Raw genomic sequence first — 17,316 nt, forward strand, 5'->3', positions numbered from 1 at the left:
CATTCTTCTACTTTCTGCCCTCTATTCTAGAGACCATTGCTCTAAGCTTCTGAACAAATTGGATTCAATCTCTATGGCTTTGAGAAGGATAATTGTATCTCAGTGTAATACTTTACTGATTTTCATTATTTTTTAATAGGCTGGTCTGTGGTTTGTGGGAGAAGAAGATGTAAAAATTCCGGAAGATCCTCTTGAACCTTTGCCCTTCAGTAGGCAAAAGCATCTCATAGAGGTAATTATTGAGCTGTCGAAAAGAAAAATGTTATATTATAAAATTTCTTTATGTTTTTCCTTTGCATGCAATTTGTTTAAAACTCTGCCTATATCCTAATTCTTTTGTTATATCCCTTAAGGGTAGACTTTAATATTCTCTTTAATGCTCACTTTAACATTCATCATAGAAAAGCACTGGGGGAGAAGGTAGGGGACAAAAATCGTAAGAGTATGTCTATTAGCTCTTTGTATGACCTTAAACAATTGTCATCACCTCCTGGGTTTCCTTGTCTGTTCTGTCAGATAAGCAAAGGTGTTACTCAGCACTTTTTTCTTTGAGTATGCTTCCAACACTAAGAGCTTACAATAAGAATGATTATTTTTCCAATATGTATCTTTGATCATTTTTCTCTGATTTTCACTAGTTTATACAACATGCCAAGAGTTTGCATCCTCTCTAACCTGTGCCTATGAGATTATCATAACATATAAAAATATTATCAACTATATTATAAAATGTGAAGTGATCCTTGAGTACAGAGGCAGTAATATCCCTGAGTACCACCAGGTGTGGCCCCAAAACAATAAAATAAAAACAAACAGAAAGTTTACGTTGTCAGTGGTCAAATTAATTTTCAGATTTTTAAGATCTTTTTTTAAAAACTACCTGTTGTACTATCACTCTACCCCCTAAATGTTTCTTTTCAATTTACTTTAATTAATTAAAATTTTACGGCATCAGTAAAAATATATATCAAAATATAACATACACAGCCAAAAATATGAGCTGAGTGAGTTTAGATCAAGATAATATAACAAACCATGAAAGTAGAACTTTCAGCCAACCATTAGATCAAACTGAGTAGGACTCCAATTACAACATTAAAATAAGCCACTCCCTTCCATCAGACATATGTTTTGAGTGCCTACTAGATGCTTGAGGGATAGCAAGTGAAAGAAAGGGAGTTGCCCAATAAATCAAAGATAGGGATTGGAAGTTGCAGTTTGTACATGATGTTGTTTGAGTGGTTTTTGGTTCTCTTAGAATGGGAAACCAAAGCCCCAAAGCTGTATGGGACCTTCAGCTCTGAGGACCTACTTACAGTTTCCCACCACATGGCCACTTGACTGCAAGCATCTTCATAGCCAGCAGAAACCATCTCTCTAGATTCAAATCTTCTTTTGAGGTTTAACATTGAGGCTTAATTATTTCATAATGTTTATCAATTTTGTGTCAACAACACTGAAAAATTAAGTATTAAAAACATTTTTTTTCAAACTTCAAGTATTTATTCATTTGGGGGCCACACCCTGTGATGCTCAAGGGTTATTCTTGACTCCGTGCTTAGGCGAAAGCCCCTAGCAGTGCTCTGGGGTGTTGGGGATTTGACAGGGTTTAAGGCATGCACTTTACCCCTGTCTATCTCTGCAGTCCAAGACTTCAGTTTTTTCTTAAAGGGCTCACCTATTCGGTCAGGCCCAACATGTGACTCCCTTTTGAGTCCCTCAAAGATCAACTGATACAAAAGTCCTGTTACCTTTGTTATGCAAGGAAACCTACTCATGGGAATAACTTTCCTATTACATTCACAATTCTCACTCACACTCAAAGGAAGCCTTATGCAAGATACGTGTACCAAGAGTGGGATTAGAGTTCTCCCTACAACATTTTTTAGCATTCTTGACTCCATAGTTAGCCTTACTTTTCTGAGTGTACAGCCATTAATTTAAAAAAGGAAATCAGTTTAATGAAAGAAAACCTTATGAACTTATTTTATTTTTGTAGATCTTCCATTTCCTTTTAATATTCAATTTCATTGTTAATGAGAATCTTGCCTGCATGGCATTTAGAAGAGCAATTCAATGGAAATAATATTGCAGTTCAGCTCTTCATGTGGAAAACAGGAAAAGCAGGAGCCCAGCAACTGAGCACAAAGCTAAGGTTATCTATTAACCTTGGTGCCCCTCTGTGCCTGCTGCTCCTGAAAGCTCCAGACTTCCTACTTATGGGCAAGAGGGATGATGAAAAAACACAAAGTCCTGAAAGAACCCACAACTGAATCACAACCCCTGAAACATCAAAGCACGTGTCACTGTCAGGACATGCTTTCAAGTGACCCAGTTTGACTCTGGCCTGGGTTTCATTTCAACCCACAGGAAACGTTTGACCCAAGAACAGTAAATGAATGAGTGCTCAGGATTATCAACTTCTCAGATTTTTTTTTCTACTTTACAGCAGAACCGGTTTTATGCACTTTTCTATTAAAGTCATTTTATTTACATTTCTATTACATTTATTTGCTGAATCACTCTATCACTGTCCTCCCGTTGTTCATCGATTTTCCCCCATGGTTATCCTGAATTCCAGCTCAAAAAATTTGCTCATCTTTGTTAGTATCCTTGATGGTTGAGATAACATAGCAGAAACACCCTTTGGATTCAAAGTGTGAGGCAGGACCAGCAGCACTGCAACTGCCTCAAAGCTTACACATTGTGCAAAGCCTGTAACCCACTCCAGAACCATATCCTTGCTTGGAATCTGCATTTTGAAGATTCTCCAAGTCATTGAATACACATGTTTGAGAAGAGCTGTTCCAAAGAGTCACCCGCTCCTCAAACAGGGGTGCTCAGATACTAGATAAGCTTCGGTGTGGCCTGTGTTTGCCCTCAGCTTTGAAGGATTCCAAGAAATACTGAGTTTTCAACCACTAACTTCTGCTGACAAATGCCAAAGATACATACATGTCTTGTGGGGTTGATGGTCAACTCAGTCCTTTAGAAGGAGAAGGAGATTTGTCCAGCAGACAACAGTTCATGGGTTCACCTTCTCTCTGAGTGTGAATCTACATGGGAAAAAAATAACATTAATAGCCATAGATTAAATTTGAAGTTCAGAGTAAAGTAGGTCAGTTTCAAGATTTTAAGGGTCAAGTCCTTGTTGTTTAAGGTGTCATATCCCAGCCCCACCCCTCACTCCCAGAAACTTGATTTTTAGAACACAATGCCAAGTTTGCCAGGATGGTGCAGAGACATACAGAGAGTCTTAAACTCAGAATCCCTTTCCCTGCTTTGCCTATAGTCTCACTGCTTTTAATCAGTGCATCTTTCCTTAATATAATAATACCATTGGTTTGCATGTAATTTTTGCAAGCATCCAAATCTCAAGTTCTACTTTTTTCTCCTTGGAGTACATTTGTTCATTTTACTTGTTCTTTTCTGTGAATGCCGTTCATTACTGTCGGTTATCCCTAGTCAGTCCTGTAAAGCTCTTTGAGGGATTCTCCATTCCTGTTTCTCTACTGATGCTTCAAAATCTTCATTTTATCTCAAATTGACATTCTTTCTGTGTGACAGTTTTTCTTTAGACTATTTGCTGACTATGAGAAGGATCCACCACTGCTAGACTACACAGAGATGCTGCTTTATTTTGCTGCCCATCCAAACCCTGTAGAAGGGGTCTTCAGGGCTCTTAGTGTGGCCATTGGAACTCATGTCTTCCCACCAGTCAAAACTGGTGTTGCTGGAGAAAAGGTAATTGCATTCCATAAATGATCCAGGACTGGGGTGATAAAGGGATGCGCAGACATTTTAACTTTTAACAACAAATCCTTTTTGCTTCTCCCATTTTTTTCTGAGTACCTTAATATAAGGCATTTCAAATCCTAAGTCGCATAAAAGTTTTATACAAATGGATCAAGCACTAGGGACCTACTCTCCAAAACATGCTTTGGAGAGTAAAATAAAAGTTAGCTCAAAGTTTCTTTTCTTTAAATTTATTGTTTTTGAAAAATTATAGGGGGGTTTAGTCATACAATGTTCCAACACCCATCCATTCACCCTTTCACAAGTGTACATTTCTCAATGTCTCCAGTTTCCCTCCCACCCCCAACCTCTATGACAAGCACATCTTGTTTTCTCTCTCTCTGTCTCTCTCTCTCTTTCTCTCTCTCTCTTTCTCTTTGGGCATTATGGTTTGCAATACAGATACTGAAAGTTTATCATGTATATCCCTTTACCTATTTACAACTCAATTCTTGTCCAGAGTAATCATTTCCAACCATTATTGTCATACCGGTCCCTTCTCAATCCTAATTGCCCTTTACCTCCAACACAAAGCATCCAACCAAAGCGAAGTTTCTTGGCAGAATCACAGTTCACTCTGGAATGGATCACCTTAATTTTACGTATTTGTCTTCTTTGGGGTCCATACCCAACAATGATCAAGGCTTATTCCTGATTTTGTTCTCAGGGATCACTCCTGGCAGTGCTCAGAAAACCTTATGCAGTGCTGGGGAGGACAGGCCTGAATCAGTCACTTACCTTGCCTGTTTGCTCTCTGCCTAGCCTGACCATGTTTATTTTGCACTCAGACCGATCCTAATAATGGAAAACTAACTGGGAGATGATAAATTAGTCAATTAGATCTATTTAAAGTGTATGGGAACTATGAGTGAAATCAAGTTTAGGCATGAGATACAACCACACCTATGGGCACTTGAGCATTTCAGGCCAAAGCTTGACTTCTCAAAAGCCACAGACACAGACACTCCCACCTGCATCCAAGGACAGAAGAGTTCTATTGTATCTAATAAAACTTAGAACTAATCCTTATTTTAAATAGAATAAAAAGTTTGTACCTAGTATCATTTTCTTTTATAATTCTGAGTTCGTATTGTCTGGCTTTGACAAGCCAGGCACAGGCAAGCCTCAGAACAGGAAGTTAACCAACATATTTCTTAAGTGCTGTTTGCTTGACTGCTCACATAGTGACAAGAAGTCTTGGTGGCCACTCAGAAATGCTGTCTTCTCAGACAGGGATGATGGGTGCAAATGCTCCAGATAGAAAGTGGTTAGCTAGTGTCTGCTTCACTGGGGCAGCATTTGCCACTTTCCTAGATCTTCCCATGGCTGCAGAGAACACACTGTGGGCTGGGGTGGTGGTAGGGACTCAGGTGGGAGACCAGGCAATGCAAAGGAGGGAGGAAATGAGCTAGTCCTTCAGGCTTATGTTTACCTATTGATCCTACTGTCAGATGATTTCTACCTCAGATTGGGAACAGGTCTTACCCATATTTATATCCCACAAAGTTCCTGTCACATAGCAAATGTTCGCTGTTATGTGAACACAGCCTGGAAAGATGGGAGGAACATGGATAGAAGAATGAGGAATGGAACCCAGTTGCCAAGGTACAGTGAAGAAGAACAAACATTCCCGCAGATAACAGGATCCAGGCGCTTGCAAGGAGCCTGAAAGATTAAGAAAAAAGAAGCTTGCACTAGAACTGTTACCATAGCAACAGACAGCTGCCCGGGTGGGCAGCAGCTAGCCCAGCTAGCACAAGAAGTCAGTCTCCTGATTCTGTTCTGAATCAGTTCTCCAGAGCCCCACCCAGGAAGCAGTTCCTCTGAGCACTTCTCTCAAGAGGTCTTTTAAAGACCCTGGTACTGCACAGGAAATGGCCACAGAGACGGAATGGGGGTGGGGAGCAGGGGATGGAGCACAGGTCCTTCACACCACATACTCAAACCTGGTCCTGGCTTGAAGTGAACCCTAAGAGATTCTGCAACACAGGACCTTCCCACCTCCCTCATTCTTTCTCACCCATGACCTCACCACAATGCCTCCAATTATGCCCCTCCATTCCTGGGCCCTTTCCAAGTGTGTTGTAGTTTCCTGGGCAACCTCATCCCAGGAAGCCATAATGAGCCTGCTCAGAAATAACACCTCCGATAGATCCATATTCACTCCCAAGACACTCAATCAAATCTCCCTTTCTGCTTTCCTCACAAACAATTGGAAATCTCCCTACGTTTCTTTCTTCCTTTCCTCTGTTTCTGCTTACTCATGCTGCTATTCAGCATGGTGCAGGTCTGTTTTCAATCCACAACTTCTTGGGTAATTTAAAAGATGTTCAAGAGCAAAGCATTCACGGGTAATGTGCTTGCTCTGGCAAAGATTTAATTTAGTTGACATTTAGGAAAAGGGTTCATTCTGGTCTTGTGGTATGGGGGTACTGATGGTGGAATTCAGTAAACTGAGACCTTGGTCTCTGACATTTGAAAGTCTTGTTAGACTATTTCGGCAAAGTGTTTAAGGTCCCAGGAGTTTAAAACACACCCATTTTCCGCTTTATTCTGCTCATTGATGCTTTGCCCATCTTAGTTCTAAAGTTTCACCTTCCGTTCTGTCTTCTGAGATTTGTACTAAGTTGCCAACAGATAGAATGCATGGTCAGACTCTTCTCCAGGGCTTCTGAGAACAAATCTAGTGTGACATAGCATTTGTCAGCACTACAGTTTTCCCCATCACAGAGTCCTGAGGTGTCAGAAGCACAGAGCTTTTTTCAAAACTGGTATCTTGCTTTGTCCATACATATACTCATATTAAAATATATGTGATTTCAGACATGATAGCAGGAAAGAGGCCCTCGTCTTATACGTCTTGTGGTCTCAGCAAGGTGCTGAGCTTGGTCCTTTGGCTCTGCTCTCAGCCTTCTCTCCCTTCCCACTTCCACCAAGTCTGTTGTACCCCATCCTCCCAAAAAGAATAATAGTAACTTAAAACAATCTTTAAGTCCTCTGACATTAATAAGCTAAATAAATTAAATGTTTTATTCTTCAAATTTTTTGAATGTTTAATTGTGACCAATTGATGAAAGAGTGCACAGGCTATAGAGATAGTATAAGGGTCAGGTAGCAACCTTGCATGCAGCCAACCTCCGGGACCGCATTTGCTTCCCTAAGAACCTCCAGTTGTGATCCCTGAGCACAGAGTCTGGAGTAAGCTCAGATTACAGCCAGGTATGATTCAAAAACCAAAATAGAATTATTTAGTCTATGATAATTATATCAAGCCTGTGAGAAGTTAGCATCTCCTTAATTATGGCCATAGTGAAGACAACTGGATTCCTTCTCAGTTTAATTTTAATAGTTAGGGCTCTTCTATCCCGACTAGGTTTTTGCTCACTGACAACGTGTTTATGTTATCTTCAAAGTACTTATGAGGTGCTTTGAGTAAAATCTCATTCATTCTTCATTCACTCAGCTAGGTTCTTTTCATCTCAGCTGTATTATTTTAAGTATATTTACGTGTTTCACAACTACTAGTGTTTCACTAGTAATTATTTTGTCTTCTGTTTTCCTTTTATGCATTTTCTATGACCATTTTCTCATGTCACTAGAAATTCTTGTACATCATAATTTCCATGGTAATATTTTGGCACAGAAACACACTGTAATTTATGTAACCATTCCCCGCCCCCCATTTTTTGAAATCACAGGTTTTCCTTTTCCTTTTTTTTCCTTTTGACAATACTGAATCCATATGCATAAGTCACTGTGAATTTTAATATGTCTTTAGAATCAATTCCTAGACCTATAAATGTTGATTCAAGGGCAGGGATATTTTTCAAACTTTTAATTAAAAAAAGAAATAATTTCAGAAGCAGTTTTCTCTTTACCATGTTCAAGATGCCAGCTCATGGCTCTTGGCCAAGTTTCAAAAAGCATTATAGAATTCCAACCTGATTTTCTATGCTCAATTTTTCTATTTTGTTTTCTAAATATTTAGTGGGATTCAATGTGAATCTTCCAAGTAGATATTTCCAAAGTTCTTAGAAACTATCTACTTAAGAAATTAACTGACCATAATCTCTTAACTACAACAATTTTCAAAAAAAAAAAAAAACCTTGCTAAACCACAACACCCAAAAGGAGAGAGAGAGAGAGCAAAAGGAAATGCCCTGCCACAGAGGTGGGATGAGACGGGGGAATGGGATGGGGGTGGTGGGAGGAATGCTGGGACCATTGGTGGTGAAAAATGGGGACTGGTGGAGGGATGGGTACTTGATCATCGTATGACTGGAATGCAAGCATGAAAGTCTGTAAGTCTGCAACTATACCTCATGGTGATTCACTAATAAAATTTTTAAATTAATTAATTAATTTTTAAATAATCTTGTTAAAAATCAACAGTCATGCTTGGATGTCCAACCACCAACTGTATTCATTCATTCCAGTATCCATTTGTTACTCATATAGTGTAAAAGTCAAACCATGCAAGGAGATTAATAAAACAGACCTCGACCCTGAAATCTATGTAACCAGAAGTTGAACTGGTCGAGGTTTTTGAACTAATTTTTTAAAAAGTTAGGATATTCTCTTCTAGATTGTATTTAAGGCACCATCATTCCAGCATTTCAAAAGCATATAACAACCTTGATTCTTTCTATGTTTTAGGAAAGATTTTGGTGTGATTTTAGGTTCTTTTCATTCAATTGTGCAGGTTTATTCCTTTACCCATGTAAATGCAACTGAGCAATATTCTGAACTTTGTGAAAAAAATATAAATGATGAGAGACAATTAAAAGAGGAAAGGAAGGGAAAAGAAAGTGAAATCTCTGGACATGCAAACACTGAAAAGATTTCCATAGACACATTGCTCAAAGTTTTCCGAGGAGGAAGTGAAGCACAAGACTCTAACAGATTTGGCAACCGCCCAAGGAAAAGGAACATTTACTTAGAGGTTAGTTAGATTACGTTGTGAAAGAGTAAACTTGTACATAGAGAAAACTGTATCATTTTTTAGTGTATTTTCATGGAATTGTTCTCAAAATGTCTTGTATAGAAATTCTGGCGAATTCCTTTAGTAAGTAAAACCATTTTTAACATATGCAGGATTGCAAATTAAAATTAATTTATTCTTTCCTTCTTTAAAGAGCTTCAAAAAAACATTTCATGACCTAGGTGCTAAGAATCTGGAGCCAATTGAAGTTGCTGTTCTTTTGAAACATCCTTTTATTCAAGACCTGATTTTAACTTATCCAGATTATAAAATTCCTGTGAGTATTACCCAAAGGCACTCTAATTCAGTTGAGCTGAGGTTCAGGACATTGCAGGACACCGGACATCTCTAATATTGACTAGCACAGAGGGAAAAGAAGCTGGACTTGTCCAGAACCAGGTCTGGGGAAACTGAGCTGGTAATGGCATCTGCAAGAGTGGCCAACCTGCATACTTCAAGAGCAGAAAGGGCAGGCACAGAAAGGTATGTACCAGTACCCTAGATAGAAGTACCATATTTGGCTATTAGTATTAATACTATAAGCTCCTGCTTCAGAACTATGGGGTTACTTTGGGCCATAACAAAATATTGGAGGTAGATGGTAATTGAGGTTTTCTGCATCATTCCAACCCTCTAATGACACTAGTCTATCACTGGATGGTATTAAATGAGTTCTTTCTTCCAAACAGAACTAAAAATGAAATAATGATCCCCCAATACTAATTTATTTCTTGTACTCCAATCATGATACACATTGCCTACGTAATGCTATAATGATATTGCTTAGGAAAGTTTGGATTCTATCAGAAAAACACCATGGAAAATGGGGGAACCAAGGAGAAAACCAGTAGATACTAAACCAGTAGATACTAGACCATTAGGTACTAGCAGTATAAAAGAAGAACTAAACCTCAGTTCTCAATCACACGTGCTGAGTATGCATCATTGTGGAATCTCAGGACTTCAGGGCGACCAAGGAAAGCAAAGAAGACCCCCTTTCAAAATGTGGAAAATTATTATTGCCCCTTTACTGACCAGTTCAAGAGCATAAAATCTCCATAATCGCCCCTGCTAGTTGGACTACAAAGGATTTTCAGTTTTAGATGAAAGCACTTTCACTTTGATGAACTGTGACAAGCAGAAAATGCTTTTTCCTGACTTCTCAGTGGCAACTTTCCATACCTCCATATAAGATGGTCCAGACCTGAATATCATTGTTCCTATGTTTATTTGTCCCCAAACTTTGATTCTTTTGATATAAAGTACACTGCTTTTATTGAAAGTCATTAAAATTCATTTGTAGTCTGTAGTGAAATGCAATTATAGCAGTTAAAGTCACAGGTCCTGGAATAAGAAAGTTATGGGACTGAATCTTAGGCCCATCATGCACTTTGTATGTAGTCTTAATTGTCTCTTGATCTTGGGCTGCTCATCTGTTAAACAAGAATTAAAGCCATTCCTATTCAAAGAGTTGAAATAAGGATTTAATGTAATTGTGCATCTAAAGCACTCGACATGGTATTTAACACGTGGCAGATACCACAGAAATGTTAGGATTGCTAACTATTTGATTCTGAGGCCAATATTATACAGTTCCATGGGATACAGAACAATGAGTACAAAATTCATTTGTGGGTCTCAAGCAAATTTTGTCTATAAAAGAAGTTTTACATGCAGAAATTATAAGATTAGGTAAACTTCCCCAGTTCAAAATGATAGAAACTCAAACTGTAGACCAATTTTTGCGCTAGTAGAAACTTTCTTCAAAGATTGCAAAGGTATTGGAAAAGCAGAAGAGAGGAGAGAGGTCTATGTGAATTTGCTATTGGCTTGAGAGGAAACAGCATCAGCATCAAAAGAGGAGCCTGGCAGAAGGGCTGGGGATGGGGGAGAATAGGAGGGAGGGAGAAGAGGGAGATGGGGACACCGTCCCTGAAGAGCAGTGTATAGAGGGTTTCAAATAATCCTATTGAGATAGTAAGAATAGGCTGACTTCAAAGGACCCAGATATCACATGGGGAAATTTCCATTTAATTAGAAAAGTGATGAAAATAGCTAGATTTCTGAGCCAGGGACACAGATAGTGTCAATTTCTATACCTAACATATTTTTTGTCTCCTAACCATATCATAACATCTCTACATTTCACAACACTCTTTTTTCTTTTTATCATTTTACCATATTTTAACTACTCAGGATATAATATAGGTGGTAGTTATTAAAAGCTGCTATTTTAATGCATTTTGCAGCATGAACTGTTTGCTTTGAAACTCGTGTTTTATGTCCCCTTTTAGCATCTTGTATGTTGTACCTTCATGAACAGCAACAAGATTTCCTCCACACTTTGGTGAGAGAGGGCATAAATCGGTGTGTTCTTGGAATCATTGGAACACTAACCAAGGGTAAAGTGAGGCTGGGAAGTCAGCCATTGTCAAGCACAGGATGGCTCAGGGAAACTAGTTGGCAGGATCTGCATTCCCTTTTGTCATTAAGTGAAAGGTTGGTGCCAGACACGCATCATTTTCATACTGCGTCTCATCCTGTTGTTGTAAAAGGCTTCACCTTTTAGAGAGCAGTCCTCTTGTTTTTAAACCAGTAAAGCCCTTGAAATTTTCAAGAGCTTTTGGACTTTTATGAGTTAGGACACATCTTATGTTACCCAGAGCAAACTGGAACATAAAAGGATGCCATGGTTTCCTCTCTATTTAAAGGCAGAAAGAGACCTACAAAATCAAGGAGAGTGTGGGATACCCTTCTTCTGGCCAAAATGCCAAGGTATGAGTAACTTGGAATGCAACATTTTCCTGACAAAACAGTCAACAGATGTCAACAGATGGCTAACCTCAAGAGTCAATCCCAAATATGCTGTGAAAAGCTAGATTCCAGGAACCAGTCTTCAACTTGTACATTTCTCTCCTCTTGGGAGGAGTTTTAACAACTTACAATAAATGTGCCGTGTTGAGCAACTTGCTTCTTAGAGATAACAGTGCTGAGTGTGGAAGAGTGCCCCATGATTAGTGACTTGATATTCTAGGAGTCCCTGGACAATTGACCACCAAGACCACCTCTGCACAGTCCCCAAATCTTCTCTAGTACCCGCTGTGGGTGAAAGTCACCCAGATGGAGGTTATCTAATTTACAACAACCCAGTTTTAACAACTCAGTACCAGTTTCCACCTAATACTAGTATCACTTTTCCAAAAGAAAGAGCTTTTCTGTCAATCTGTTCATCCATCCGTTAGTTGCTTGGGTCCTTCTACAAAGACAGCTATTTTAATCTTCACTCTTCCTTCACATCTTCCCTCACACCCTCCCCTGAGGAATCTGAAGAGGACAGTGAACCTCAGTCAAGGCTCATAACTCATGAGAGTTGAGTCTATAACCTCAGATCCCCAATTCTGAGATCCTAAAATGAAATATGTCCCCGTTCTAGTAAAAAAAAACCTCTACTTATATTTCTAATGAAATTCTCATATTCCCTAACCTCCAAATAAATGTAGGAGGGGGAACATCTCTAAAGATTCAGAACACTCGGAACTCTCATGTCATCTTTTTTTTTTTGGCTCCAGATATCCAAGCACAAGTAAATAGATCACATTTTAAAAATGAACTTTAACCACAGTGATGTTATTTGAAGATCTTTCCAGATAAGTAGAGCAAAAGCTAAGAGTGTGGTTTTTCAGGTTAAAAAGTTGTTTGCTGTTATAAACAGTGGGAAATGAAGGTTGTTACCTGACAGCTCTGGGTTTGTAAGGTTCATGTTTACAAGCAATATTTAAAATACATACTTGAAGGGGGAAAAAGTAGCTGAGTAACTATTTTTATGTTTTAGCTTTTCTCCTACTAGGAGTTAGGCTCTTTTGGCTAAGAAAATGTACTTAGAGCTACACTTGTTGGGTTCACATCTACAGATTTTGTGGCCTTACTCAAATGACCTGCTTATGCCTTGATTTTCCCATTTGCAAAATAGGGTTTACTGTGATGCATACCTCATGGAGTTTGTGTATGGATTAAATTATTAATGTATCAGAAGTTATTATCTTTGTATCAGTTACATGTTTGACACTGTGCTAATCTCTTAGGTTGACAGATAAGAAATAGTCAATAAATGTTAGACTTGATGCTACTAGTAATACTACTAGTCTACTGGAAGCTACAACAGACATAAATTATTTGTAATCTTGTGAAGCTAACAGAGGGACAAATGAACTGTCATCCCATTGGAATGCAGTGTCTGCTCTTTGGAAACAAAGAAGCAGTGTTAATGAGAAAAGGTGAAGTTCTGGAAGCTCAAAAATCTAGCTTTTGTGGTGAATCTTCCAGTAGTTTGGTCAAAGTCATTTATTGAACTACTTCTTTCATAGATTTATACGGGGAAGTTACTTCCAAATAATGTTCCCTAATTCTTGATACAGATACTTTTATTAACAAAATCAGTGGAGATACTGTAACTGGATTGTTTGCAAACAAAGTAAATATCCCTTGACAAATATATTCACAAGTGTAAATGAATAGGGGATTTTCTATACCAAAAGCATTTCTCAGGAGGAGTATGCAGAATAAATGTACAGTTCTTTAAGCATATATGCTAAAAATTAAGATTTTTCACTCAACAGGTGATAATAATAAGTCTCAGTGTTAAAATCAGAATGCCTTGAGGAGGTTCTTATAAATGAATGACTGAGGACCAGTTACATAAGGATGAAGTACCTATAATTATGTGAGACTTGAAGGAGTTTTCAACCCACCTTGTCTACAAGGTGTCTGACTTCAAAATACTTCTAACTTTCTTTATCTTTGTAATAAAACACGGAGACTATTCAGGTGCTTTGCATTCTCAAAGCACCCATGACAAACATTTTCAGGCTCCTTCAGGCTTTTCTCCCTCCCTCACTGCTACTGAGAATAATGGTCCCTGGTTTTAGCTCTAAATTTAGCAATACTGCTTTAAATATCTGGAGAATAGAATTTCCCCCGAACTGCGGAGTCTCAGAAATTCACAGGTGAGCTCATTCTTTAATCTCCTGGTTAGCATTCAAGAATTAGCAGTGGTTGGAACAGACAGGCATGCTATCGAGAATGGCAGGGGTAGGACCAGAAAGGTCAATGGGGAAAACTGTCCTTTTTCAATTACTTTGCTCTAGATTGACCTTTTCTTGTAGAAAATCTGTGTTTTCAAAGACTTAGATACCTCAAGAAAATGATTCACTCTGATTCCTGGCATGGCATGTATCACTCAGCTGCTCAGATAGTGAACTCTCTTGTGTCTTCATGAGTGAAATGACCACAGCCACACTGCAGTCTGTGGAAGTCAGTTCTAGGGAAAGGAAACTTACGTTATTCAAACACTTCCCTAAATTTTTGGAACAAAAAAGGGAAACTATACAGCTTCAGTTCCACACTTCTTACGTCTTTAGACACATTTTACATTGTGGTGATACTTGGCATTTGTTTGAGAAATCTCTGTAATTTAAATGTAGGATTGAGAGGTAATTTAAATAGCTGAATAATAAATCATTCTATCCCTGGTATTAAAAGACATGCTGAAACAAAATGTTTCCTTTTAAAGCCCTCTACTGTTCTAAAATTCGGTGAATCTACAGACATAATTAAATTATATTAGAATTTTCCTTTAATGGAAGATGATCATTGCTTTTTATATATTTTTTGTAGTAGTACTGCTATTTATTCAGCCACTGATTAGCTGATTGAATTGTGCATGAACTTCACCTTACTTTTTTTTATTTTTTATAATTCTATTTATTGAATCACCGTGAGAGCAGCTACAAAGCTTTCGGGTCTAAGTCTCGGTATTACAATAAAACACCCGTACCTTCACCAGTGCCCATTCTCCACCACCAAAAACCCAAGTATACCCCCGTCCCACACCCTCCCCCTCCCTGTGGGGCAGATGATTTCCACATTACTCTTGCTCTACTTTGATCACATTCAATATTTTGACACCAGACCCACCATTATTATTTGAGATTTTACCCCAACACTCAGATCTGCTGAAAAGGCAACAGTAGACAATTTGTGTTCTATTGCTGTTTATGAATAACATATGATGTCATGTGGCTGCAGTAGGGCCATGTGATTTTGAAATTCCAAAATTTTAACACTTAAATCTGGAGGGATTTCTGCCAAAAGCCACTGGGTTTCGAGATTTGCTCCTGAGTCTCTAGGATCATGGCCGTTGAGCAGCTTGATCAGGAGCCAGAGAGGCCATTCGTGGGCAATGACTTGGGGTCTCGTTGGGATGGGGAGACCAGGACCGGCTCCACTGCTTTATCTATGTCCATTAAATACTAGACTTTATACAATTGCTCTTAATAGAGAATCCAAGATCTTTTATACTGTTCCATGGGTACAAATAGTAAGTTGAAGGGTTAGAGAACAATTTCCTCTGTGGAAAAAAATTTAATTATCATTCAATCATTGTAATATAGTAAATTATTTTAAATAATACCAATATTTATAACTTATTTTATCTTCTCTCTTAGGATATTAAAACAATTTTCCAAAGGAGTTTACATGCACAAGGAAGTGATGGAGAGAGTTCTCCTTCAAGACTTACAGAGGAAAAGAAATGAAGACCAAAATATATGATATTTTAAAATTTGGCAATGAATCTTCCAAACACCAAATATGAACATGATGCCTATCATTTATTACCACTGTGGGAGTAGAAATGATCACTACCAGGTTGAGGTGTATGTGGGGGTGGAGGGGTGAAATACTGAAAAGGAACTTAATCCCCTTAAATCTGAGTACGTACTATAATAAAATTTAAACTTCATATGTAAATCCAAAATAAGAAAGAATGCATTTTGAAGTGGTTCTGAAAATAAGATCCAGTAGAAAATCCAAGCACATGTGCGCACACACCACCACCACCACCACCACCACCACCACCATCATCATCTGTGAGAACATCCAATACAAAATCCTGATTAGAAGTATATTAGAAAGAAAGAGAATGAAATTTTCTCCCGAAGTTCCCTATCAGGGCTGTACTGCTATGTATATTGTGTAGCTCTAGTTTGGATGTGGTAACACATTCAGGCCACACCAAAAGAAGGCCTGCATTGCAAAGTGTCAGTACAGTCATGGTACTTACCATTTATTCATAACTTTTTTTCAACAGAGGGTAATGTTGTCTTTATATATGGGCATACATGTACTAGGATATCTTTTGACCTTATGCATTAGTGATCTGAATTTAATAATGCTTATCCCAAAGTGTTGTTAGGTGATTAATAATGAACTCTCGATGCCAGGCTTCTGTGATACCCACTTGTTTCTTGTCACTGGCTCACTGGCTCTCCAACTCAACCTCTAAATGTTTAAGGGCCCCAGAAGACAGCTTTATCAGTGCACACTCAGTCCGTGGAAAATTTTTGTATCATTTCCCTGACTTTCTGAGTAATAGAGGATTACAGTAAAATTTCTTTTCCTATCTTTTCTAAAAATTCAGTTCTTTCTTCCTTTCCGCTTAATTTCCACAATGATGATTTATCATTAAATCTCTCGAAATGTCAAAGGGTAAATTCTTTATTTTCATTATCCTCAAACATGTCCCTCCCCATTTCAAGAAACTATGTTCTTCTTATTGTTCAGGTGAACACCTTGACACTATCAGTGACTTCCAGTCTTCTCTCATAGGCTACTCTTAGTCCATCAGCAAACTGAGTAGGTAGATAGGCAGCACCTTCAAAGTGCATCCTGAATATTCTCTTCTTTATTTCTCTGCCACAGCAATGCGGTCCAAGATACCACCAACTCTTACCTGGATTTTACAGTAGACCCCATACACACACACCAGTCACCCTGTTGTTTGCTCTTGCTGCCCCTGAAGGGTATTCTCCCCAATGGAGAAATATCTTTATAATGGAGAAATATCTTTATAATAAAAGTTATTCATGCAATCTCTCTACTTCAATACTTATAAGGCATTCCATTTCATGTAGCATTTAGTCCAAATCCATCCCTTGATTTTATCTCTTGCTACACAACCTCCTCACATCCCTATCCCATCCCCTAAGATTCTTCCCCCTTGCTCGTGCTGCTGGAAAGACAATCCACTTGTTGACCGTGGAACACATCAAGGACTCTCCCATCTCTATAGCCTTTGCACTTCCTATTCTCACTGCCAGGGATTATATTTTCCCATATGTCTGCATTTTTTGTTCCTTAACTTCTTTCAGGGTTGTAATTGTAATGTCATTTTGTCAATAAAGCCTACCTTCCTTCAGTACCCAAAACAAAGTATAAACAGCCTATGATCCCACACATGTCTTTTCTCAAATCATTTTTAAAATTGTACTTATCATCTCACAAGCTGCCTCCCTACTTCTATGTTTGAGTATCATTCAATAAAGTTGGAAGTTTCATGACATAAGAGGTTTTTCTTTGTCTTATTGCTCTACCCCAGAACCCAAGATTAAAATCATAACCAGCTTCAGTTGTATTGATATTTTCATGCAGAAATGAGTGGAAATATCACCTTAAAAAAGATTGCAAAAACTATGAACAAATCA

The 17,316-nt window shown here is 38.3% G+C and overlaps 1 protein-coding gene across 1 annotated transcript in view; it reads left to right on the forward strand.

Moving 5' to 3' along the window:
• Nucleotides 1-15,433, forward strand: part of SPEF2 (sperm flagellar 2) — a 186,378-nt gene extending 170,945 nt beyond the window's left edge. Inside the window, exons 33-37 of the mRNA XM_056112166.1 lie at nt 140-232; nt 3,568-3,744; nt 8,498-8,737; nt 8,931-9,053; nt 15,280-15,433. Of these exons, the coding sequence (XP_055968141.1) occupies nt 140-232; nt 3,568-3,744; nt 8,498-8,737; nt 8,931-9,053; nt 15,280-15,369 (723 nt within the window). The 3' untranslated portion in view covers nt 15,370-15,433. The remainder of the gene's footprint in view (nt 1-139; nt 233-3,567; nt 3,745-8,497; nt 8,738-8,930; nt 9,054-15,279) is intronic.
• The last annotated feature ends 1,883 nt before the right edge of the window (nt 15,434-17,316 follow it).

Source organism: Sorex fumeus, unplaced genomic scaffold (genome assembly GCF_029834395.1).
Source record: "Sorex fumeus unplaced genomic scaffold, SorFum_2.1 ptg000015l, whole genome shotgun sequence".
In the NCBI taxonomy this organism is placed as follows: Eukaryota; Metazoa; Chordata; class Mammalia; order Eulipotyphla; family Soricidae; genus Sorex; species Sorex fumeus.